The 23,928-nt window shown below is 35.0% G+C and overlaps 9 protein-coding genes and 1 non-coding gene across 10 annotated transcripts; 8 read left to right on the forward strand and 2 right to left on the reverse strand.

The window, feature by feature from the left end:
- The first annotated feature begins 95 nt into the window (after positions 1 to 95).
- Positions 96 to 2,112, forward strand: NAEGRDRAFT_81363 (Sel1 domain protein repeat-containing protein). The gene has a single exon (XM_002671917.1). It carries the CDS (start codon positions 126 to 128, stop codon positions 2,052 to 2,054), a length of 1,929 nt encoding a protein of 642 aa, XP_002671963.1. The 5' UTR covers positions 96 to 125; the 3' UTR covers positions 2,055 to 2,112.
- A 9-nt stretch (positions 2,113 to 2,121) lies between these two features.
- Positions 2,122 to 4,274, reverse strand: NAEGRDRAFT_72988 (uncharacterized protein; the record flags this gene model as incomplete). Its single annotated transcript, XM_002671995.1, has 2 exons — positions 2,122 to 2,160; positions 2,193 to 4,274. 2 exons carry the CDS (start codon positions 4,272 to 4,274, stop codon positions 2,122 to 2,124), a joined length of 2,121 nt encoding a protein of 706 aa, XP_002672041.1.
- A 266-nt stretch (positions 4,275 to 4,540) lies between these two features.
- On the forward strand, positions 4,541 to 5,656 carry NAEGRDRAFT_72989 (uncharacterized protein; the record flags this gene model as incomplete). Its single annotated transcript, XM_002671918.1, has 1 exon — positions 4,541 to 5,656. The coding sequence occupies one exon, from the start codon at positions 4,541 to 4,543 to the stop codon at positions 5,654 to 5,656; it is 1,116 nt and encodes a 371-aa protein (XP_002671964.1).
- A 265-nt stretch (positions 5,657 to 5,921) lies between these two features.
- On the forward strand, positions 5,922 to 7,217 carry NAEGRDRAFT_81364 (esterase; the record flags this gene model as incomplete). The annotated part of the gene is made up of 1 exon (XM_002671919.1): positions 5,922 to 7,217. The coding sequence occupies one exon, from the start codon at positions 5,922 to 5,924 to the stop codon at positions 7,194 to 7,196; it is 1,275 nt and encodes a 424-aa protein (XP_002671965.1). The 3' UTR covers positions 7,197 to 7,217.
- A 596-nt stretch (positions 7,218 to 7,813) lies between these two features.
- NAEGRDRAFT_81365 (uncharacterized protein) lies at positions 7,814 to 8,888 on the forward strand. Its single transcript, XM_002671920.1, has one exon. It carries the CDS (start codon positions 8,059 to 8,061, stop codon positions 8,707 to 8,709), a length of 651 nt encoding a protein of 216 aa, XP_002671966.1. The 5' UTR covers positions 7,814 to 8,058; the 3' UTR covers positions 8,710 to 8,888.
- A 69-nt stretch (positions 8,889 to 8,957) lies between these two features.
- Positions 8,958 to 9,971, forward strand: NAEGRDRAFT_72992 (uncharacterized protein; the record flags this gene model as incomplete). Its single annotated transcript, XM_002671921.1, has 1 exon — positions 8,958 to 9,971. One exon carries the CDS (start codon positions 8,958 to 8,960, stop codon positions 9,969 to 9,971), a length of 1,014 nt encoding a protein of 337 aa, XP_002671967.1.
- A 3,579-nt stretch (positions 9,972 to 13,550) lies between these two features.
- NAEGRDRAFT_t617 lies at positions 13,551 to 13,631 on the forward strand. The gene has a single exon. It is a non-coding gene; the product is annotated as a tRNA-Ser (tRNA).
- Positions 13,632 to 14,074: 443 nt separating this feature from the next.
- Positions 14,075 to 15,547, reverse strand: NAEGRDRAFT_72994 (uncharacterized protein; the record flags this gene model as incomplete). The annotated part of the gene is made up of 1 exon (XM_002671996.1): positions 14,075 to 15,547. The coding sequence occupies one exon, from the start codon at positions 15,545 to 15,547 to the stop codon at positions 14,075 to 14,077; it is 1,473 nt and encodes a 490-aa protein (XP_002672042.1).
- A 704-nt stretch (positions 15,548 to 16,251) lies between these two features.
- Positions 16,252 to 19,690, forward strand: NAEGRDRAFT_81367 (uncharacterized protein; the record flags this gene model as incomplete). The annotated part of the gene is made up of 1 exon (XM_002671922.1): positions 16,252 to 19,690. One exon carries the CDS (start codon positions 16,252 to 16,254, stop codon positions 17,182 to 17,184), a length of 933 nt encoding a protein of 310 aa, XP_002671968.1. The 3' UTR covers positions 17,185 to 19,690.
- Positions 19,691 to 21,499: 1,809 nt separating this feature from the next.
- On the forward strand, positions 21,500 to 23,416 carry NAEGRDRAFT_59327 (uncharacterized protein). The gene is made up of 3 exons (XM_002671923.1): positions 21,500 to 21,579; positions 22,088 to 22,625; positions 22,666 to 23,416. The coding sequence occupies exons 2-3, from the start codon at positions 22,088 to 22,090 to the stop codon at positions 23,376 to 23,378; spliced, it is 1,251 nt and encodes a 416-aa protein (XP_002671969.1). The 5' UTR covers positions 21,500 to 21,579; the 3' UTR covers positions 23,379 to 23,416.
- Positions 23,417 to 23,928: the final 512 nt, after the last annotated feature.

Consider the following 23,928-nt stretch of genomic DNA (forward strand, 5'->3'; position numbering starts at 1 on the left):
TTACCAAAGGCAAAGAATCCAATTACAATAGTCCATTTCATTCGAAATTGAATTTTCAACATTTTAAAAATGTATATTCCAATTCTTTGAATATTCAATTTCATTATTTCACACTCAAAAAAAAAATGCATCAATTTCTTCCTCGTGATATGTGGCTCGAGGTTTTTTCCTTCCTAAAACCAACACTGATCATTTCACAATGTTCACCACTCTCACACGAATGGCACAATTTAATGGCATCTATAAATTTTGAACTTTCATTCAAGATGAAGAATTCTGAAGAGGATGATTACATTGATGATGAGGAAACAGATGAGATTGAATTGTGTAATAAAGTAGGAAAGGAAGGCAGATATGCAGCACTTGAAAAGGCAATTGTTGGCATGTGTCAGTGCAGTGCTTTGAAAAGTGTCAAAAAATTGAATTTTTCACAAGTTTCACTAAATGATGAGCTTGTTAGAAAGATTGCCCAATGTGAAAATTTTGCCAATTTGCAATCGTTGAATCTTTACAATAGTGAGATTAGTGTTGCGAGCTTTAAGGCAATTCTGAAAAGTACTTTTGCAAATTCTTTGAAAAAACTCAAATTTGAGGGGAAGAATATGGAAAAATCAAATTGTGAAGAAATTGAAAAGTATTTGGAAGAAAATAGTGGTCAACTGAGTAATCTTGGTGTGTATTATTTTGAAATGGGAGAAATTATGAAAACTACTCATCATGAATATGCATCGGAACTTTTCAAAAAGGCAGTAGATCACAAGTATTACAAAGCCATGTTTACAATTGGTGTCATGTATGATATTGGACCACTTCAATTTCAAGGTGGAGGAGAGGAGGCAATGGAATGGTATTTGAAAGCTCTGAATAATGGAATAGCCAAGGCAGCTGTTAATCTTGGAGTTGTTTACAGAGAGGGCATTGTTGTAAAGAAGGATATTTCGAAAACAATCGAATATTATTCAATGGCTGACAGAATGGGAGGAACTACGGGAATGTTCTATCTTTCCTTATTATATTTCGATGGAGAAGGGGTAGAAGAAGATATCAATAGAGCAATGAAACTACTCAAGAAGGCAGGATCACTTGGAGACAAAGATGCATTTTGTAGATTAGGCGAAATCTATTTGGAAGGTCATCTCTTTGAGGTTAATAAGGAGAAAGCTTTCTACTACTTTAATAAGGCTGCGAAATTAGGAAGTGCCAAAGCAATGCATCATTTGGGTGTCATGTATAGAACAGGTGAGTTTGTAGAGCAAGATAATGAAAAATCTTTCAGATACTATCTGAAATCTGCCAAATTAGGACATGCAAGTGCTCAATTGTGTGTTGCAGATTGTTATGAGAATGATAAGGATGACATGGATGAGGCATTCAAATGGTACTTGAAATCTGCTCTAAATGGTGATACTAGAGCTGCTCTCTATGCAGGTGCCTTATTGGCGAATGGTAAAAAGGTGGAAAGAAATCTACCACTTGCACTTATGCTCTGTGATAGAGCAGCAAGAAGTGGAAATGTTCATGCCCTCTGTAATGTTGGACGAATATACGAATTTGGAGATGAAACAATTCCAGTTGACATACCCAAAGCTATTCAATATTATGAAAATGCAGCAAGTATGGATAGTACAAGGGCTATGTTAAGTCTTGGTGTCCTCCTTTCAGGTAATGATATCTACAGAGATATGGAGAAAGCCAAGCAATATTTGTTAAGAGGAAGTGAACTTGGTGATCTGTATTGTAAATTTGCTTTGGCTGAATTATTCTATCTACTTGAAGATTATGAAAATGCCTTGTTGTGGATTAATGAGGCGATTGAAGAGGGTGATCTCGAGGCCATCTGTACATTAGGAAAGTGGTATAAGGAAGGTAAAGCTGTGCCATTGGATTATTCGAAAGCAATAGAATTGTTTGAGAGGGCTTCTCTAAGCCTCTGTGATAATGCTGTAGAAGAACTTGCCGAAATGTATAGAAATGGTTTGGGAGTGGAAAAGAATGAGGAAAAGGCTAATGAGCTAATGCAATCCATTGGTTGCACAGAACAAGCAGAAGAATAGGTTATTATTATTGGAAAGACAAAACAACTTATTAAATTATTTACTACTATACTTTCTGAAACAAATTTCATCCTTGACCTCTGTTGAAAGTCTTGCCAGTGTTTCTCTATTGTTGAAAAGGTTTTGAATGTTTTCCACTCCAAAGTTGATTAGTCTTTCATAAACTGAATCATTGTAATTTCCTAATTGTTCAAATAATGTGCAAAAATTATCAATTGTAATTTGTAAATTATTCAAATAGTAATCTATCATTTCCTTTACGTCATAAAGTGCAAAACATTTAAAAAGTGGAAGAGCTTGATTGATTGGAACACTGGAAACATCGAAAACTCCATAACAATATTTCAGAACTATCTCATGTAGGTCTTCCGAGAATTCCTCAGTATCAATAACATAAATATCATCCTTCAAGTCTTGATATTCAAAACCACTATTGAATAGTGCTTCATAGTATGGGCTGTTGGATGCAAGAATTGTTTTGTGTGCATAGAATTCTTTTGTGCCCGTCTTGATGGTAATATCGCTTGTTGCTTTGTCGTTGAAGAGTGTTTCAACTGACTTAGTGGTCTTATCTGATGTTTCATCATCATTGATAGTAATTGGATTTATGGTAGTGGATAGCTTTTTGGCAATCGGCACAAGATGTTTTTGAAATATTGGAATGTCAACTGCGCTTGCCGATTGTTGCATTGTTTTTGCAGCGTGGCCAATACAGTAGTCCAGTAATTGGTCTAGCAATGGATTATCAATGAACAAAGGTGCACTGTCTTTAGCTTGTGTAACTTTTTCCAAATTTTTGGAAACTAGTTGAGCACAAGATTGACTAAATGATTTTGTAAATTCATCTACCAATTTTCTCTTCAGAGAAGTAAATCCTTTTGACATTCCAAGAATGGCCAAGATATCAACCAATTCATACTTGTCAAACCATTCACTATCGTGATATTGTTGGTACATGATTGAATCAATTAAATGTTGAATGATTTCCATTTGAGTGGAAGTTAAGTGTTTCAATAAAAAGGAATTGAAAACAATAGATTTAGAGAAATGAGGAGCCAAAATATTAAATACACTCTTACAGCATATCAAGTTAGTTCCATCAACAAGGTCTCTATCATACTTTTTCAATTTGAAAGAAAGTGGTTTGAGCAGAGTTGCATGATAGGATCCAACAATTTTCCTAATTCTATTATTTCCAAAATCGCTGAAATACACATCTCCATTCTTTGCATGAACTGCTATTTGACATGGAGAAGAAATCTTTGCATTTATAGCAAGGCCACCATCTCCGTCAAATCCCTTTTCATTGATTCCACAAACTGTAGTGATTCTTCCATCAATTGGTGAAACTGTACAAATTCTGTTATTGCTTCGATCTGTCACATAGATAATTTGACCTCTAGTGCAAAATGAAACATCATATGGATAATTCAATTGTGCATCAATACCATCTGAATATCCTGCTTTTCCTGTTCCTGCCAATGTTGTAATGATTCCACTTTTACAATTAACCTTTCTAACTCTATGATTATTCGAATCCGCAATATAAACATCACCAGTAGTTGGATTAAAATCGAGCCCACTAGGGCCATTAAGTTGAGCATTTGTTGCAAATCCACCTTCCCCACAAAATCCAGCAGTTCCATTTCCAGCAAATGTTGAAATAATTCCAGACGAATTAGAAATTCTTCTTATTTTGTTATTAACAAAATCAATAATATAAATATCAAAAGTTATTGGATGAATCTTGACACACTGTGGAAAATACAATTGAGCAAATAATGCCAACCCACCATCACCTGACGTACCTCCAGTATTATTACCTGCAACTGTACTTATGGTACCATAGGTTAATGAAATCTTTCTAATTCTATGATTGGAATAATCAGCAATATACAGCTCCTCATTCTTTGGATGAATTGAAACAGATAATGGACAATTTAATTGAGCATGTAAAGCCAGCCCTCCATCACCTGAATAACCTGCAACTCCAGTACCAGCAATAGTAGTGATCTTATTATCCAATGCAGACACTTTACGAATACAATGATTTCTATAATCTGCAATATACACATCATTACTATAGGGATTAACAGCTACACCATATGGAGAGGAAAGTTTAGCCTCTATTGCTAAACCATTGTCTCCATAGAAACCTTTAATGCCATTACCAGCAATAGTCCAAATTGTTTGTTCCATTCCCTTTGGTGATTGACGCATCATGATGAATAATTCGGAGGATTATTGAGTTATCTTGCTGTTTTTTTTTAAAGATCATAAAATTTTCACTGTAAGCAAAGGCATTACCATTATTTTTTTTTAAAATTTAAAAAATTAATTATTTTGATGATGTAAATGATTGCGTCATTGAATCAAATTACACATGCTAATCTTCTTTAGCAGAGAGAAGAAAGGATATCGTATACTCTTCATAGTATGGATGAACAAAATTTTATTTGAAGTTTTTTTTTTCGAAAAGAAGAAAAATGAGCGAACAACAAGCAACAACTTCATCAACAACAACAGCAACAACTCACCAAGTAGTGAATGGTGTTACAGTCGGATGCCAAGATTCATTCATCAGAATGTACCATCATTTTTCTAGAAAATTTGATGATAATAACGGAGAAGATATTCAACCATCAGGTTTACTTGTAGGACATCTCAAGCCTGTTTCTGCATTGGATTCTGTTTGTTTTGGTTCTTCGGAGAATGCCAAACATCGTATTGTTAGTGGTGGTTGGGATGGTGATGTTAGAGTCTTTGATGCCAACAGTATGGAATGTCTTGTCTTGTTGGAAAATACTTCAAAACCACCAGAAGAAATTGAAAGTCCTCATGACACACTCACAGTTAAAGGAAAGGGTCACTCTATGGAAGTTTTAGCTGTTTCTCATGCCAAGTTGGGAGCTGAAGAAGCATTGTTGGTTACAGGTGGTATGGATTCAACAGTTAGAGTGTGGAAATGGAGAACTACTGAAGATGCTAGAGTTGATGAAATTAATTATGAAACAACTTTGAATCATCGTGAAGGAAAGGAAGATATTGGAGTTTGGAGTTTAACTGTTGATACAGGTGCTTCCAATCCAGTTGTTTATTCATCATGTTTACACGATGGTATGATTAGAGGATATGATATCACCACACAAAAATTAGTAGCCAAAATGAAATTGCACACCAGTGATGTTCGTCACGTTAAAGTTACTGACCTCCAATCAAAGGCCACTTTAATTTCATGCTCATCCGATAAGAGTATTAAATGTGTTGATTTGAGAGGTAACAAGGTTTCAATGAGAGCTGAAAATGTTTCAACAAATACTGTCATGCACTTTTCTTTGGACGATAATAATAACATGCTCTATTGTGCTGATAATGCTGGATGTATCCGTAGTTTGGACACTAGAATGGGATTAAAGAAGGTTGATGAAGTTAAGAATGCTCATCGTGGTGGTATTACAAAAATTGTTTACAATAAGGGACTTATTTATACAGGTGGTGGTGCTGATAAGGTTGTGAGAGTATGGGATGCCAATAAGAGACTTGCTCCTGTTGCTTTTGTTCCAGTTAATGATGCTATTTTCTCCATGGCAAAATTACATTAAAAACATTTTTGAAATTTTAAATAATAATTCACTTATTTAATGAGATCTTCCATAGACCTCCTACACCATTTTACAAATTTTAATGAACTCATTGTACAAATCAGATCATTAAGGAGCCATTTAGTAAAATGATCCTAACCCAACAAGTTGCTACAAAATTACCAAATTAATTCATATTGTCGCCATGTATTCACATTGTACAGTACTCATTCCCAATATAAATTGTAAAGCCACATACCTTTTAGAAACAAATTCAACAAAAAAAATGTCTTTGCTATTCTACATTCCGATTGGCATACTTTCGGGAATGGCACTGTGGTCACTCTACCTGCGAATTTTCAAAAAGTTATCCCTCCCTGCACAAATTACACGATTAGTATTTCACTCCTTCCGATTGCAAATGAAATATTGGAAGGGAGCTAAAACGATGAGAGAAGGTGATTCATCACTGAAGAATTTATCGGAGGAAGAGTTGAGTTTGATGAACATGATGGATACACTGATTGGAAAATTCGATTCGGAGGAGAATAAAAATCTTTATGTGGATAATGATTTTATGGATAAGAATAAGAAAAGAGAAGAGATTATTGATGAAATTATCAAATTCAGAACAAGCTTGCCTGGAGGAATACATCAATCGAAGGCTGGTCCTTTTTACCTTCCAGATGAAAAGATCTTTTTGAGAGAGACCTTTGAATTACCTAACAAGCATCCTAGTATCTATTTCAATTTCCATGATAAACTTGAAGAGAGTAAGAGAAATTCAATTTGTAACAAGTTTGGAAGAGTTGCACTGATTCATTTCCATGGAGGAGGATACTTGATGGGAGAACCTTCAACTTGCTATACTTTGGAGAATATTTGCTCAACCAATGGATTTGATTTGTTTGGAGTGGATTATAGTTTGTATCCAGAGCATACTATTGAGGATGCTATCGAGGATGCATTCAAGGCATTCAAGTGGCTAGTTGATGAAAAGGGTGCTAAGCATGTGATTAGTATTGGTGAGAGCGCTGGAGGACACTTGGCCACAATGTTGGTCGATAGAATAGCTCAGGAAAGACAACAAAATGGATTGGATGACAAGTATAATTGTATTGTAGGAGTTATTGGATTATCACCTTGGTGTGACGTTACAATGACAAGTCCTGGAATGTGTGATGCAAAACATGTTGATAGAGCCCTTCCAAACAAGGCCCTTAATCAATTCAAAAAATGGGGAATTCCATTAGGATTTAATCAACTTGAAAGAGGTAAAAATCTATCTCCAAACTATTTCTCAAAGGATAGAATTGATAGAATGAAGGATATAACCAATAGATTCCTCTTTTCTTATAGTAGAAATGAACGTTTGACTTTGGAGATTGACAAATTTATTTCAATTTTGAACAAGAATAATTTCAGTGTAGAAAAGCACGTTGAAACTATTCCTTTCCACTGCTTCCATATCTTTTGTGATTTCATTCCAGCCATCTTCTCAAAGTTGGAATCTCAAATTGTTTCATTCATTGAAAAAGGAGTTCAACAATCTCAAAAATAAATTGTTGCAACGATTAACTGTAAATATTAACAAACTGATTGAAACGGATATATTATTTTTATTCTCAATTCTCATCTCAATATTGACTGAGCAACACCAATGTCATTGTTTTGATTGAATCTGAATTTAAATTGCAAGTCTACTGAGGCGTTGAAGAAAATTGTTGAATCAATGAATCAGCATGACTATTGATGACGTTGCATATCATGTGTGAATAAAAATATAATTTAGTAACTTTACCATTATCATCTTTTCAATCAAAATTGAATCGGAGTTGAAGAGATTTTCAATGTTGGAAAACCTCATTGTAAAATGCAAACTAGTTTACAATTTCTTTCAAAGATATGTACTGTGTAAAATTGAATGTCAATTTAATGGACCAACATTGATCCTTAATTCAATTTCAAAATCAATTTCCATCCTTGTTCAAACTTTCTTGAGAAGTATACACGTGGAATTGCAATAGTAATTTTCCTCTTGCTTCCACTTCAATTTACAAAACAACGTTGGCCCGCCAAAAAAACAAGTTTAAAAATAAAACTAACGACTAGATCCGCTGATAAAGCCACTTCGCGCTGGAAAAGTATTTGATTAAAAATCTAAAAAAAAACCTATCAATTCTACTCCTCGATTTGTCAAAGTGCGGAAAGGCCAAACGTTTTTCAAATTCTCCAGAGCCTTTTCTCCATCATCATCTTTGTTCGGTAAACAACAACGATCATTTTCAGTTTCATTCATTGGTCGCCTCTCTTTTAGTAGTTCTATTTCAATACAATAGTATAGATATTAAAATATATTGAACAACATCCTTTCCCATTCTCTCCCATTCAAATTCTGTCACCCATTTTCCCATAGTTTTATAATGATTTTACGTTATCCTCCACTTCAACAACAAACAAATTCATCATCTTGTTCCCTTTTCCCTTCCCAATTTGATTCTCCCTTCCCGGTAATGAATAGCAATACCAATAATACCAGTAATTTTATTTCATTTATTCATCACTCAACTGAGATTGAAAATGAAAACAACTCCTCACTAATGAATGACGAACCACCATGCACTCCTTGTTCTACATGGTTGTCACTAACTTCTCTCCACCAACTCTCTTTCAATTCTAATAATAACCTCAATCCTAATTGTAACACATCTGATATGACTAGTTTATCCTCCTCCACAACCACCACCACTTCATGTACCATTAGTAGTAATTCTAATGAATCCCAACTTATGCCTCCTCCACCTTCATTCCAATTCCCAACCTCAATTCCCTCAAACATTTCAGCAAAAGACTTATTTGAAGAAGAGTTTCGTTTGAAATGTAGCAAGTATAGAAAAGTCAATGAAGCCACCAGAAGTGTGAGCTCTCTCACTCCTTGCAGTTCTTCCTCAGCTAAATCATTGGATAGCAATGAAAAATCTTCACAAGATATGGAACCATCAACCAGTAATAACAGCCCACAACAACTGAAAATATCAATGCAGCAACTGCTACCATTGTATCAAAAGTATTGAGCAATGTCCTCTCCAAGAGCAGTGAATTGAAACAAAAAAAGATTCAAAAAAGATCAGGATTCAAGAGACAGGACATTCCTCGATTGGTTATCCCATCCGACCAATCCTCAGCAATATTTGTTAAACATTGTTCTTTACAAACTGGAAAGAAACAATAAATGATTTTACCAAACTTTCTGAAATAATAACTCGTAAATTTATTCAAGTTATATCTCATCTTTAGAGATTATGAAACCAAAATTAAAAAAATGAAACTAAATCTTTTAGTAGAAATTCCCTCAGAAGTATTTGAGTTTGTTGTTTGCAAGTTTTTAGATACCAAGACACTCTTCTCCCTAATGAAGATCAACAAGAGGATGAGAGATATTCTCCTTTCTTCATCTATTATTTGGGAAAATACACTCCGGTCCATGATCAATAACCAAGAGGAAACTTTTACAGTATCGGAGAAAGAAATGAATATTGGGAGAGTGCTGAAGAAATTACTCGATGAATTTTTAGATCAAATTAAAGAATTTAAAAACAATGGATTGATCAAGGGAATTTTACATTATTTGAATGAGAATGAGTTCAAGACATTGTATGAGGAGCATTGTGAAAATGCCTACTTTTTCTTATATTGTTTGTTTAGAGCCTTTTCATTTGATAAGAGTGGATTTCCAAAGAGAATACCTCTTAAATCGAGAGAGGATGAAGTTCATTATTCACTTGTTGATTTCACAAATAATGACCACTGCTTTCATTCTTGCCACACGATCTTGAATGGTGATTGGGAGACTTGTAGAGCTAGAAAGAATTTACTGAAACATTTCAGATATTATTGGGCAATTCACTTAACAAATTACCATGAAGAAGTGTCGAATGCATGGATAACTCTTGTGGGAGTGGATGGCTTTGAAAATCAGCCTAGAAATCAAGACAGTTACTCTCTACACTATTATCTTGGTTGTGGAAAATCAAGAGGAAGAGGATATTGTGTTAATACTCACTCCAAACATTCTGATGGAACATGTGCCTATACTATTTCTAATATTAATTCCGAAGGAGATGTAATTGGCGTGGAATACTTTCAACAAGAGAGAACAATTAGCATGAAATTCTACTCACAATTTGGTAATGTAATTGTATCGTACGAATATGATCTGAAAGAGAGTGAAGATATTTCAGATTTCAGACCAGCAGTTTCAATAGTTTCCCGAATATCTGCCTCAATCATTCCTTGGGATGGCTCTATTGAAACTTTACAAAAATTAAAACAGTAAAATAAATAAAAAAACCAAAATAAATTTAAAATTCAACAAGAAAAAATGCAAAAGCCCGTAGAGAAGCTATCTACTCTGTTTCGCATGATGACAAAATTCTAATCATGATCGCTGCACAATGACGCAGTAATATTAAAGTTTGAGAACTGAGAGGCTCTTTTTGTTAATCTATTTTGAAGCTTTTTCGTTCCGTATCAATCTAATTTAACTAGATTGATACGGAACCTATTAGGAAGGAGTTTCACTTTGTTTTTGTGAAAGAACAAATCGGTTACGATTGAAGATTTGGATACAAGTTATTTATGGATGTTCTCCACTGGGAGATGATTTGGATTCGTTGGAGCTGGCACTACACCAATCCAAAGGAAAAAATAAGACAATGGTGCTCATTGTTAGAAAGATCAACCCTTATGAATCGTGCGGTCAACTTTATGTTTCCAACACAAAAGCACAACCAAAACAGAAGAAGCAAGAGAAGGAAAAGAATTATGATTTGGTAATTAATGTAAATCCAAATCGTCAATCCTCAAGAGGACGATCGAAAACTGAAACAACAGACACAACCACTCAATCGGAAAATACTCTCACATTTTCGAGTATGGCTCTGAGTAGAAGAAAGAGACACGAACAAGGACTTGATAGACACGTATTTCAGAACATTCCATATCCATTTCCCAACCCACAAGAGAAACAAAAGAAACAATCGAAAAATGGATTCATTTCAAGCTTTTTGAAAGGTAGTCGTTCTAAAAGTACGGATGGTGAAATGGAAATAATGTCCATCAAACGAGACAATCATTTTCAATCCATGATTGGTATTTTGGCGCAATTAAGGGCTGTTTGTAAAGTTACCATGGAAATTTCTGCAGAGCTTACTACTGAAGTCAATCGAATTGGTAACAAGATTGTATCCATTAATCACAGATTAGAGGCAGCCAGAAGAAAGACTCTATTCCACACATCAGTGAAGACCAAAACTAATAATACTGAACCAAGCTCGAGTGAGAGTAGAATTCATAGACTTGCCACTAAGGAGCATGAGCGAGCCAAACAAAATACCTTAGGTCGGTATCCAGATCCACCTCTTCCGAATGCATCATCAACCCAAAGGTCAATAATAGGAATACCCGAGGCACTCAAACACAGATACGATAAGAGATGTCACAAGGACCCACAATTCCATTCTTCCTCAGATGCTCAGCTCATGACAATAACTTCTATTATTTTCAAAGATTACAAGGAGATACCAAGTAATGGACCTTTTTGCTCATTCATGCATGATGTCGAGGTATTGAATTGGGTTAAGGCAGGGCACATGACTAAATGTTCCGAGCTCTACTCTTTCCCTAAACTGTTTCAACTGAAATGGAATGAAAGATGTGCCTCTTTGATTCGTTCTGGTTCCTCAATTGATGAAACTTACGATGAGAGTGAGATTATTCCTGAAACTTCAAAGGAAAGACCAGCACAGATACTTTTATCAAAGAAAGGCAAGGATGTACCAAAATTTGTTACCAATTATCTGAACGGAGAAGTGGATGAGGATAAACACTATAGTGTTAATTTCAGTGAGAGTGTACAATTCTTCAAGGAGCTATCCTTTGAAAGCTCTTCAACACGAACTAGCAATTCCAGTTGCTCAAATGGTACGATTATTTGCAATAGTCAGAAATATGTATCCCTAATTGAGTTGATTGAAACTCAAATTCACAGACATGTTGATAATAGTATGGATTGGCAAGTTGATAATGAAAAGAAAAAGCCAAGAAACAAACGAGATAGTCTCCTTTACATTAACGAAGAATATTATGCCAAGAAGAGGTGTAGAGATAAGCTGAAGGAGAGCATTAGAAACTATCAAAAGACCAAGAAACTCCTTGAAGAGATCAAGATGATGGAATCAGATAATGATGATGAGGGCTCACTTAACAGCGACACTGGGAGTGTTATTAGAATTTCAAAAGCATCATTCTCTGACAGACCTAGACCTTCTAGTATTGATACCGTTGCTAGTGCAATCAATATTGAATTTGATGATTCACCACCCAATATAATCAGCAAGAATGCCAGACTCTCTACGATACCTTACTATAACTATTTGGTGAATTCAAAACATGGCAATAGGAAATCAGATGATGATAGTGGCGAGTATTCTGATGAGGAGGCTCATACTGAGACTCTAAGTAATCTACCATCAATATTTAACATTATTGAGGCGAGTAGGAAGAACGTTAAGCATATGGCCCCCCCTGTATTACCTGCCACAAATCAAAGACCCAACAATGATAATAATCGTACCAACAACCAAATACATTTCGAGAATAACAGAAGAAGAGCAGTCATTGATATGGATGGCGAGGAGTTGACCATCCTTCATACTCTAAGAAGTGAGAAGGAGCCTCACCCAATCAATCACAGACTAACCGAAGAAGAAGAAGAGGAGGAGGAGGACCAAACCATGAATATGTCTGAGGTGGCCTTCTCTTTTGGCCCAATTACAACTCTCACCCAAGAAGTCATATCAATAGATAAGATTTCAGAAAGAGTTCAAAAATCAAAGCCACTCATTCAATCCCATCTTCACAATACAGGTACAAATCGTAATATTAATAATTCCAATATTTCAAAGAAGAGAAATATAGATAACAATCATCCTGTTCTTGGTAAGCTTACACAACAACCAAAGATTGTGCACCCTCATCAAAAAGTACAAGCTCAAGAGGAAGAAGAAACTGAAGAGGAATACTCTTCAACTGAAGAAGAAGAATCAGACACTGATACCATGTCAGATTTTCCAAGATGTGAAAGAGTACAGCAAGAACCATCTTCGTTCATTAGTGATGCAACCCTTATGGAAGCTAGCCCTCCACCCCCTGTAGTTAGAGTAGAGTCAACCGCTCCTCCAGTAACACTCATTCCACGAAAGGTAGATCAACAAGACATTCCTAAGATTATTGAACCTAACAAGTCACTATTCAAAGAAGAGGTTGCACAGTTTAGAAGCTTTAGACCTTCTACTTCTAGTTACTCCTCAGCTCTAAGCTTTGATGAAGGATTCTTAGATTCAGTTGTACCAATAACTCAAGTCTCCACAACAAATCCAAAGCCCAAATCCAATAAGCAAAACACAACCAATCGAATCAGCCATCTATCCCCATCCATTGATTTTGATCTTCCCTCTAGTTATGAATATTCACTGAAAATTATGGAATTGGAACAGAAGAAACATGTACCACATAGTCATTTCTACCAAGATGGCTCCTCATTTGGTGATGATGATGAAAACTATCCTTACAGTGAGGATGAAGAGTATGATGATGGAATGTATCACATCCCAGAAAGTCATCAATCTCGATACATTCCCTCAGACAGTTCTTTTTCAGATATGGATAGTTTTTAAATTGCATCATTTAAAAGTATTTCTAAATCAACTTCGTCTATTCTGCTTCGCTTACAACGAATTTGCTTAGATTTTTTTAGAATTTTTTTCTTAAAAAGGGAAATTTCGGAGTTCAAAATAAATTGCAAAAACACAACTAATAATGAATATATCAGGAAACAAGATCTCAAAATCATGAAGCGGTCTTGACCGAGTGGTTAAGGTGATTGACTAGAAATCAATTGGGGCGACCCGCACAGGTTCGAATCCTGTAGACCGCGAAATTTTTAACGAATCCAATTAAGTTTGAAATCATCCCAACAGATTCTGTAATATTGCACAATTCACAAATGCAAGCAATAGCAAGAGCAATAAAAGAGTGTTAAGAAGTTTTGGCATTTTTTTCTTGCAAGTTGTTGACTCTTCTTAATAAATGACCCCAAAACGATTTTTTTTACATATTCGGTAGTTAAATCTAAAGTGAAAAGAACGTACGGTCAAATACAAATCCACAAAAGTCAGAACCATTAAAAATATTTAAATTAACTTAACTGGGACAATTATATTCACTCATTCTGTAATTTGTTTCTAGTTTTACAGTGTAGAGGCTTAAATAATCACCAACACATTTTAGTGTGAAATTCAAAGTTGTTCCATCAAATGTAGAGTATAGTTTTACAATGAATAATCTCTGAAGAAGATCCCTGAGTTAGGGTTAGCAAATTTATTCAATGTACGGACAGCCACAACTCAATGATTTACCATCTTGTGAAATGTAAGGTGTACAACCAGTGCAAACATACAAGTAAGAAGTTGTGTATCTTGTTTGAACTGATTGACCAAATGCCAATTGAATACATTCATCCTTTCCTGTTCTTGATTTGAGAGATACTCCACCAAATGTTTCTAAAACATAAGAAGTCCATTTACAAACATCCCAGTTATATTGATCACAATCTCCTCTGAGGAAATTGAAATAGAAGGATCCATCCAAATTCTTGTAAATCTTAGGTCTCAATCCAATAATGAAAGTTGGATCATCATATGGGAAATTGACTTGGAAAACCATTCTTACAAAGGCATCGATTTCAACAGAGTTTCCATTAGCAATACTCGTTCTAGAACCAAAATTTTCAATGATAGAATCCTTTCGATCTTGTTTAAAAACAGTGACTGGTTGAAGTTTGGAAGCATCTGCAGCCATCTTTGCATTTAGGTCATTAATCATTTGATTCACTTGGTCTGCCTTTGATTGGATATAATTATTGTAAATAATCTTCATATTAGCTTGTTTTGGACCATCAGGGAATGCTCTCCAAATTGGAATAGTTTCGAATTTAACAGGGACTGGATTGGAAGCAAAAGTTGACACTCTTTCTCTTTTTGATGAAATTTGAGGATTTCCACCAACAATGTCCAATTGAGCTACCTTATGATATCTAATATAACCATTAGGAAGACTGGAGGTATCAGTTTGATCATCAATTGATAATTGTAATTCTAAATCCAAGTAACTCAACATGCTTGGATCATTGTAACATGACTTGACAGAGGTTGTCAAATCAATAACACCTCCATAAACAATATTTGTGGCAATAGAATCACCAAATGATGTAATTACTTGCATGTACAAGTCAGTATCCATTTCATAAGGAAGTAAATCAATAATCATTTGAAATTCATCAGTGACTTGAATTGTAGACAATGAAACAGTATGTGTGAAATATTGCTTTTGAATATCAGCAATAAACAAATTACCCTCAAAGAATCTTGAAAAGATTAGATCAGTAGCTGCAGATCCATGACTATAAAGTCCATTAAAAACTGTCTGACCATCCCTTGGAAACAACATGGAAAAGTACTCTTGAGCGCTTTTCATTGTTTTTACCACAGATTCCTCACCTGATGTTGGAACACTGGAGGGAGATTGAAGAATTTGAGGACGAATGGTGTGATCCTCTCTGCTATAACCAACTCCGGCAATAATAGGTAAATGATCATCCATGAGGTTTCTTCTACTACTTGTTGTAGGACAATTCAATCCCTTCATTGTTATCAAACATTTGCTTTCCATAACAGTGATTTGTTCCTTCATTTGTGACATGATATTCGGAAGGGCCCCATCTACCAACACTCCTAACAATAATAAGGAACCAATCACCAATAGGATGAATGCCAATAGGAAGGAAATCTTCATTGGTTAAAGTTATTAAGGACACACACAAGTGAGGAAAATTTGGTGACTTTTTTTTGATAATGATCAGAGAAGCTACTTTCATTACAGTTCTGGGGCCCTTTGTTATTGAACGACTTGAGGGGCGCTATGCTTATTTCTAGCCAATATATGTTGTAATGATTTGCCGAAGTGTTGTTGTAGGTTAGTGGGATGAAATGTGTTGATCTGAGGAAGATGTTTGGTCCAAATAATCAAACAAATTTAACAAAATATAGAGAAATAGTCAGCAAGTGTTATTTCAGAACTAGTTCCACACTTCATTAATTAGACTCCCTTGGAACAATTCAAAAGCTAAACTTTACACCTTTGACAGCTGTCAAAGTTGCCAGTTCTGTGGAGAGTTTTATTGATATTTAAAAAAAACAAGCTGTTGATTGATTACTTCTCAATCCCAATACCCAATCTTTAACAATCACAATTTTCATTATCGCTTCCTTATCTATTTTTTTGGATCTACTGAAGAAAAAAAACCGTTACAAATTGTCTCTTGCATGAAACCCTTAAAAAAAAAAGAGACAACATTCAGCAAGGAAATTATTTCTGTTCTCTCTAAGGAATATAAAAACAAGAAGGAAAAACAAAGTCAATAGTCATTAAACTTTTAGCAGCAAATTTTATTCACTTACTAGTAACGAAAAGAAGAACTAGAATTTAGGCCATTAAGAATGCCTGTCCAATTTTCATCATCAGTTACTTCATATCCGGCCCTAAGTTCCACTCCTCGAATGATGAAACACCAATCATCATCCTCGAGTTTTGGTAATATATCGGCCGTTGAAGATATGTCTCCTCCCGGATTGAATGAAATCAATGAAACTCCAATCCAGAGAAGAACAAGAAGTGAGGGTGTCAGACCTTCTCAACTCTCTGCCTACATGCCTAACGTAACATCAACTTTTATGACAGAGTTTGATTTTCCACCACCAATGCCAGTTGCTACATCTTCCACTAATTTGCTCGGAAATATGAATTCAATGAATAATGTTGGTGGGATTGATATTCATCAATTGACGTACAATAAGCATATTCTCTCTCAGCATGATGTCAAACAAATTTTGAAGGTTTTTGCAAATTATGCCAATAAGGATGACCAAACCAAGTTGGAATTGTGGGATTTGAGAAAGGTTTTGAAAGAATTGGAAACTCCCTTCAATGAGGATGAACTCTTCGATTACATTCAAGGAATTCAGATGGAAGATTTTATAACAATTCAAGAATTGGTTTCACTCATTGAAAATCAAAAGAAGCAAGATAGACCAGTCCATGACAATGAAACTTTGAGTGCCTTTGTTGCTATGGGAGGTAATTTTGATAGAACTGGTGTTATTAGTACAGAGAAATTGAAAGATGCAGTTATGGAGTTTGGTTTTACGGTAGACATTGAGGCAATCATTAGAGAAGTGGATGAAGATGGAAATGGAACGATTGATTTTGATGAATTCTATCTAATGATTAATATGAAAGGAGGTGAGGAAGGTGATGACGAGAGTGATATGGAAGATAAGGAAGAGGAAGATATTGTCACTGATGAAAGCAGAGGAGGTTTAACTTTGCAAAATACTCAAAGTCAAGTACAAGAACAAACTGAAAATGAGTAATTGATTGACCAATAGTAATAATTTATTATTGGTTGAATTAGCAAATGAGTAATGATTCGTTGACTCTTTCGAGTTTGTCTAAAAAGTTACAAAGAGATTCTTCCTTGACACAGACATCATACTTGAGTGCCATGGTAATATTCACTTCGGTAATGTTAAATTGTTGGAAATATTTCTTATACCTTTCGTTAGCAAGTGTTTGACTATGTACACGCTCACTGCAACTAAGGGTTTGTTGAACTGGTACACTTCCATCTTCTTTGACCATGAGTAATTCCATGTCATTCATATAGTTGAAGGCATTATCTAAATTAAAAGCATGGAAAATTTGCTTGAATTCATTAACAGCCATATACTTGAAGAAGGTCTTATTGTTGTAGTAGTTATCTTCGTTGATCTTGGATGAAATCATCAAGCAAACAAAGAAAGTGTAAATAAAGTTAGAAGGTTCAATATTTCCAAAGGCAGACTTTCTTTGGAATTCATTGATCAAATTAAAGTTATTCTCGTCAGTGATAAAAGTTGGGTTTTGGAGCTTGACCATAAAGAAGAGTGCTGACAAGGTACATCTGAAATCAATATCAGCTCTGTCACACACAATTGTGATCATTCTCTCCAAGAAGAGAGTTGTTTCAGGACTTCCATTAAGGAAGATCTGATTGATACAATGAGAAACAAGCGAGACAGTTGAGATTTGTCTTGATTGTTGTCTAAAACTGAAAAGTTCAACAGAGTCTTCAGAAAACTTAATTCTGTCCTTTGGCTTGTTTCTGGAGAGGAAGATTTCCTTCTCAACCATTCTTCTCATCTCCTCAGAGTTGGAAAGAACTCCATCTGGGCTTGAAGAAAGATCAATCTTACCAACTGAGCATGGAGAACCAAATGAAGACAAGCTGCACTCCCCAAAACCAATTGAGGATGTCGATATTTCTGAATCAAAGTCGTCATACAAAACCATATCTTCATCATCCTTGAGCTCTTCGTCGAGAACACTATTGATCATTGAATCAACAATGTATCTATTGTTACCACCAGAGATTGATATTGGTTGAGCAGACTTATAGTAGAAGAGGCATAGTTGATTGGAGATAACAAGGTGCCCTCAGAACTGGAAGAGGAGCTCAAACTGTGATTGCTTTCTTGTTTTTGAGAGGACTTTCTGATAGAGTCAATGTTAAAGTCCATATCTTCGCTCAAACTTGGAGGGAAAACAATTGGAGGAAGATAAAAGCTATCAATCTTATCCTTTTGTTGTTGCATGGAAGATGTCAAGGTTTGGGATTTGAATGCGGTTGGTCTACTTCTAATTGAATCAGAGTCGTGACTGTCAGAGAGTTGAGGAGCCTTCTTTGGAGCTGGTCTTGTATTTTGGAAGGTACTCTCATCAGTTTGCATGCAAGCATCGTGCTTATTGTTTGTTGAGGTAGTTGGAGGAACAGAGTTGATAATTGAATTAATTCTGAGAGTTGCCTCATTGTAACGTTGTTGAATCTTGGCAAAAATTTCTTCATCTTCATCATCTTCTGAACTAGATGGTGAGAGAAGGACACTCATGATTTGTCTCTTGGTTCTTTCTTGTGCTCTTTGAATCTTAGTTGGTGACCACATCCAAGCAGCTGAGCGATTTTGAGATAAGGTCTTGTAGCTAGCTTCTTGATCATCATGTTCGACCATTGTTGGTTCGAGAGCCTTTGATGGCTTTCTTTCTACAACTTCACTCTTTTTTTCAGAAGGGTTAGTATTCGATGGTTGATTAGAACTTGGTGTAAAACTGCTCCAAGATCTTGTTCTCGATTCTAAAGTAGAACCTGAATTTTGAGGCATTTGGCGTTGTTCTGACAAATAGTCATGCTCAGAAACATCGCTCATGTTGCTCAAAATACTTGTGTTGGTACTCAATCTTGAAACGTTAGAGGCTGCTGAACCAATTGAGCTAATGGATGAGTTAACAGAGGTATTGTTAGCGTTCAAAACGTGATGCATTATTGTCTTTTCCGAGGTATTGGAAGGGTAGTGGTGGTGATAATGCTTATGAACTTGATTGTTAGTGGTAGCGGTAGTAGTACTGGAATACATTGAGTCGTTACTGGTTTGAGGATTTCTTGTAACAGTTTGTTGTTGTCTCATCAATGGCTTGGTTGTAGCAGCATAGCTCTTGTGTTGGTTGATTGGGATTGGTTGTTGCATAGCCATGTTTTGATTGGAATTGGCTGGATATCTGTGTTGGTAAGCTTGTTGTTGTTGGTTGGTATTGGTTGTCATCATTGGTTGTGAGTTGTTTGAATTAGAGTAGTTTCTGTTTTGTGTTGTATTAATGGAAGGGATTGAGGTCGATGATTTCATTCCACCCTTATATGTTTGCTTGACATAGGTTTGTTGTTGTGGTTGACTGTTTGAATATTGTACAGAGCTATTGTTTGTGTAAATTACAGTTGGAACTGAAGCGTTAGAAATTGTTTGTTGTGAGCTTGGGTGATAAACATTATTCATGACACCAGAATTTGCCAATAACTTGGGCGAGAGGTATCTATTCATGATTGGAGAAGTCTTCTTTGGTTTTTGTATTTTGGAAGGGGAATATCTAGAGCTTGGATTTCCATAGGTAATCATTGAAGGATTAGAATAGTATTGGGTAGCTGGCATATTGTTGTACACTGGACCACTATTGGTTGGTGGTTGATTATAGAATGAATTTGAAATGAATTGAGAAGGTTGAGCTCTGTAATAGTTTGGATATGGTTGAACAAATTGTTGGGAAAATTGATAATTGTTGGTGTTGCTCGTCGAGGCTAATGGTTGTTGTTGGTGTACTTTTCTCATATTGAAAAATGGTGTGTGTATTGAATACTCGTTGTTGTTATTGTTAGATTCTGAATCTCTAACTAATTTGATCAAACTAAACAATATTGGAGATTGGGTAAAGAACAGCAGATGATGCCTATTATCTTTGGATCAGCCTATTTACTATTGAAGATGCTTCTTTCAGATTTCTCTTCTCGAAAGAGTCTAGTAGTGTTTGTTGATGTATTCTGAAAAAAGGCTTGTTTCTGATCACTACGCGTAGTATAATAACGTGGTTTTGAGAGTGGAATCTTGGCGCTTTTTTTTGATAATAATGTAATACTACACTGAGCGAAGTTTTTACTTTGTGTTCATTCTGATTCAGAATCTTTGTTGGCTCAACTTGATTTTGTGATAATAATTGTGGGCGAATCATCCCAATACAAAACATTGTCATTTGGCATCAAGAGTGATTGAATCTCTTAAGAAAATTTAATTGGTTTTTTAACTTGCTTTTTTGGCATGACATTCGATAGCAAGTATTTAAATGGTGAAAAACCTTCCTGCATAGAATTAATGTTACACGTTGAGGATTTACATGAAATTGATTCAAAAATTAATTAATTGGTTGGAATAAATTCTATCAGGAATCAAACGAGTCAATTATGGAGGTGTTGAACAAAATATGCTTTCATATGGACTATCAATAACCATTTACAATATTTTCATCAATTTGAAATGATGATGGAGAATGAGAATACAATAATAAGGAGATATGCAGAGTGCTGTATTTTGTATAATCAAATTCCGATCATTACGAAAGGAGAGAATATCAATTGGTGTCATTTCAAAACACATTGCAGCAATTCAGTTTGGAACCCTTTAGCTTTTCATTCTTTTTTTTTGATTTACAGTTTTTCAAACCTTTCTTTGGGTTTCAGAATTTGTACAATGGCTATTGATTCAAGGTTTGAAGAAATATTGAGGGAAGCGTTCTTAAATTCTTGATTGGATTTGAAAGTGTAATAAACTTCAAACTTCAGTTTTTTGAAAATGGTCCCTTTATAATATGAATATCTACCTCCTTTTTCAATACTATTTAATTTCAACACCCAATGTATCACCAACACAAAATGAATACTTTACAACAATTATGAACTTGTTCAGAGAATCAATACTGTAATTTTATCTTATTATTTGGCACTGAGGCCAGTTACCTGCGGAACTGGTAATATCAATTAGTTTGTTCAAGAACCATTGACTAATAACTTGGCGATATTTACCCCTTACCAGCAAAGAACCTTTGGATGAATTCTTGCTTAAATTCTTTGTATTTTGACTGAAACCAAGATTAATCTATTTTAATAAAAACTTCCATTTTTCCTCTGTGTGAGGTCTTTATCTTGCCGAATCAACAAGATCGTACTCATTACAAGCTGGTTTTCATATACTCCTCGATTGGAGTAATTTTTTCAATTGATGTTATTCTTTCTTATCAATTTCCTGTAAAAACTTTGCAGTGAAGTCAGAACGTGACGGTAAGAAGAAGGTGAATCTTTTTAAGAATAAAAAACAAAAGTTTGCGATTCACGCAAAAAAAATAACTAGAAAAAGGTTCGTACCGCTTGCCCTTTGAGTTTTGCTTAATATTCTCTGCTGTTATTTGTTGTTATTGTTGTTTTGTTGTGTATTTTAAATGTGTTGATGTTACTATGATGTTGTTTTATGTGATTTTTTACTTGTTATTTTGTTGTTGGATTGATGATCTAATTATTTAATATACTATTGATGATTAATCCCCTTGTTGTGGATTTTACTATTTGATAACCTACCACTTTGCCACCAACATAATCACTACATTATATTTACTACTCTCTTCATCAAATCTACTCCTACTAACAACTTGTAACCGCTAAAATAACTATAATTATAACCACCAACACACAATCAACAACATCTATCTGTTCAATATCCGATCTGTTGATAATATTATTATTGTTCCATACAAATTGTATAATTGGTGAATATTTTCAAACTCATCAATTTTCCCACTTGTTATTTTTGTTATTATTGGATGGCCATCCATCTTGATGATGATCAAATTGTATACAATTAATAACAGATGGGTCTTAGACACGCCGTTCCAACCAAGGATACTCACTATGATGAATCCGAAGATATCTACTGTGTTTGTGTAGGTATGCAAGGAAGCAGACCAGAAATGGAAGATGCTCACTGCTTGAGACTTGATATTCAAAACGATTTGAAGACACTCAAACAAAAGCCACACCAATACAAATCATTGAACTTCTTTGGTGTATTTGACGGTCACGCTGGAGCTGAAGCCTCCAAGTTCTGTGCTGATAATATTCTTAGTGTTGTTGATGAACATTTGGAAAAGTCATCAAACTTGGAACTCTCAGACGAATTGATTACTGCTGCCTACTTGGCCCTTGATGAAAAGTTAAAAACTTATATGGAAAAGGTTCAAGGAATTAGCCCATTCAATGGAAGTGGTTCAACTGGTATAACTTGTTTTGTCAAGGTTGCCGATTGTGATGTTGAAGCAATTTGTGCCAACGTTGGTGACTCTCGTTGTATCATGTACCACAATGGAAAGACTATTGAAATGTCTTTCGATCAAAAGCCAATGAACGAAAGTAAGTTTAAAATTCTCACAATAATACTAAATAATAATAGTTGAAAAGAAGAGAATTGAAGCTGCTGATTGTACTGTCACTATGAATCGTGTTAATGGTAATCTTGCTGTTGCACGTGCTTTTGGTGATTTCCGTTATAAGGGTAATGAAAAGAAGAAGGCTGAAGATCAAGCTGTTTGTTGTGTTCCAGAAATTATCAGACAAAAGATGGACGGATTCACTAAAGGAAATAAGACTTCTCCAAGTTTCTTGATCTTGGCTTGTGATGGTTTGTGGGATAAATTCACAAATGAAGAAGCTGCTTTATATGTCAAACAACAATTGGAAAAGTATGATATTTTCAATGAAACTGAAATTTCTAGTGATTTGATGCAACCAATTAAGATTACCTGGTTGAACAAGAAGGTTGACGAATGGGATGCTGCTGATGTTGAAGGATGGATTGAAAGTTTAGGTGTACCATATAACAATTATTTCTTAAGCAAGTTCAGAAATGGTACTGACCTTAAGCAAATCATGTTACAAGAAGATAAGTTCAATCGTTTGAAGGAAACTTTAAGACATGTTTCAAACTTTGTAGATGAATTCAGAAAGAAGTTCATGGAAAGAAATGAAATACAAGAAAAGCCAAAGACAGTGCCAAAGACAACTCGTGAAAAGTTGATCCATTTGACTGAACGTATGGTTGACTATGCAGTTTTTGAAAAGAGAAGTGATGACAACGTTTCCGTGGCCATTATTTTGTTCAAGTAAATTCCCTCCCTCTATAAATTTATTTAAAATTTCTCCTTACTAGTCCTTTGATTGTTATCTTTGAAATGAACTGTGCATTTCGACGGAAGGTCCATTACTGTTATTCAATTTATTATTTGATAAATATTTAAAATTGGCAATAGATAGAAAGAAATGGAATTGTGCGTAAGTTAAGATTTTTTGACCTCCTTCAAGTACAGCTACTACTGTTCGAATAGAACTCGAAGTAATATTGTAAATCATTTAGATGTTGTTTCTAAACAAAGAGTTTTTACAATTTCACGTGACTTGCGCCCTGCAATCCTTTAATTCATGGATTAAAAATCTCAGAAAACGAATTTGAAAATGCTTCCCAAATACAGAGAAGAAATCTTAAAGATTTGATTCATCTCTATTATCATCTCACCAATAATGAAACACATGAATGTTCTGATTGTTCTCTATATATTTGAATGAACACTTTTACAATTCATCTACAGTTTGTTTCATTAAGAATCCATTAAACAAATGCATGAAATAACATGTTTGGCAACAAGCTCACCTTTCGATT

This window comes from Naegleria gruberi (genome assembly GCF_000004985.1).
Source record: "Naegleria gruberi genomic scaffold NAEGRscaffold_57, whole genome shotgun sequence".
Lineage (NCBI taxonomy): Eukaryota > Heterolobosea > Eutetramitea > Acrasida > Naegleriidae > Naegleria > Naegleria gruberi.

Coding starts and splice junctions, on each gene's coding strand:
- NAEGRDRAFT_81363 (XM_002671917.1), top strand. CDS start 126: ATGCATCAATTTCTTCCTCGTGATATGTGGCTCGAGGTTTTTTCCTTC.
- NAEGRDRAFT_81365 (XM_002671920.1), top strand. CDS start 8,059: ATGATTTTACGTTATCCTCCACTTCAACAACAAACAAATTCATCATCT.
- NAEGRDRAFT_59327 (XM_002671923.1), top strand. CDS start 22,088: ATGGGTCTTAGACACGCCGTTCCAACCAAGGATACTCACTATGATGAA. Junction 22,626..22,665: donor TCAAAAGCCAATGAACGAAA/GTAAGTTTAAAA, acceptor AAATAATAATAG/TTGAAAAGAAGAGAATTGAA.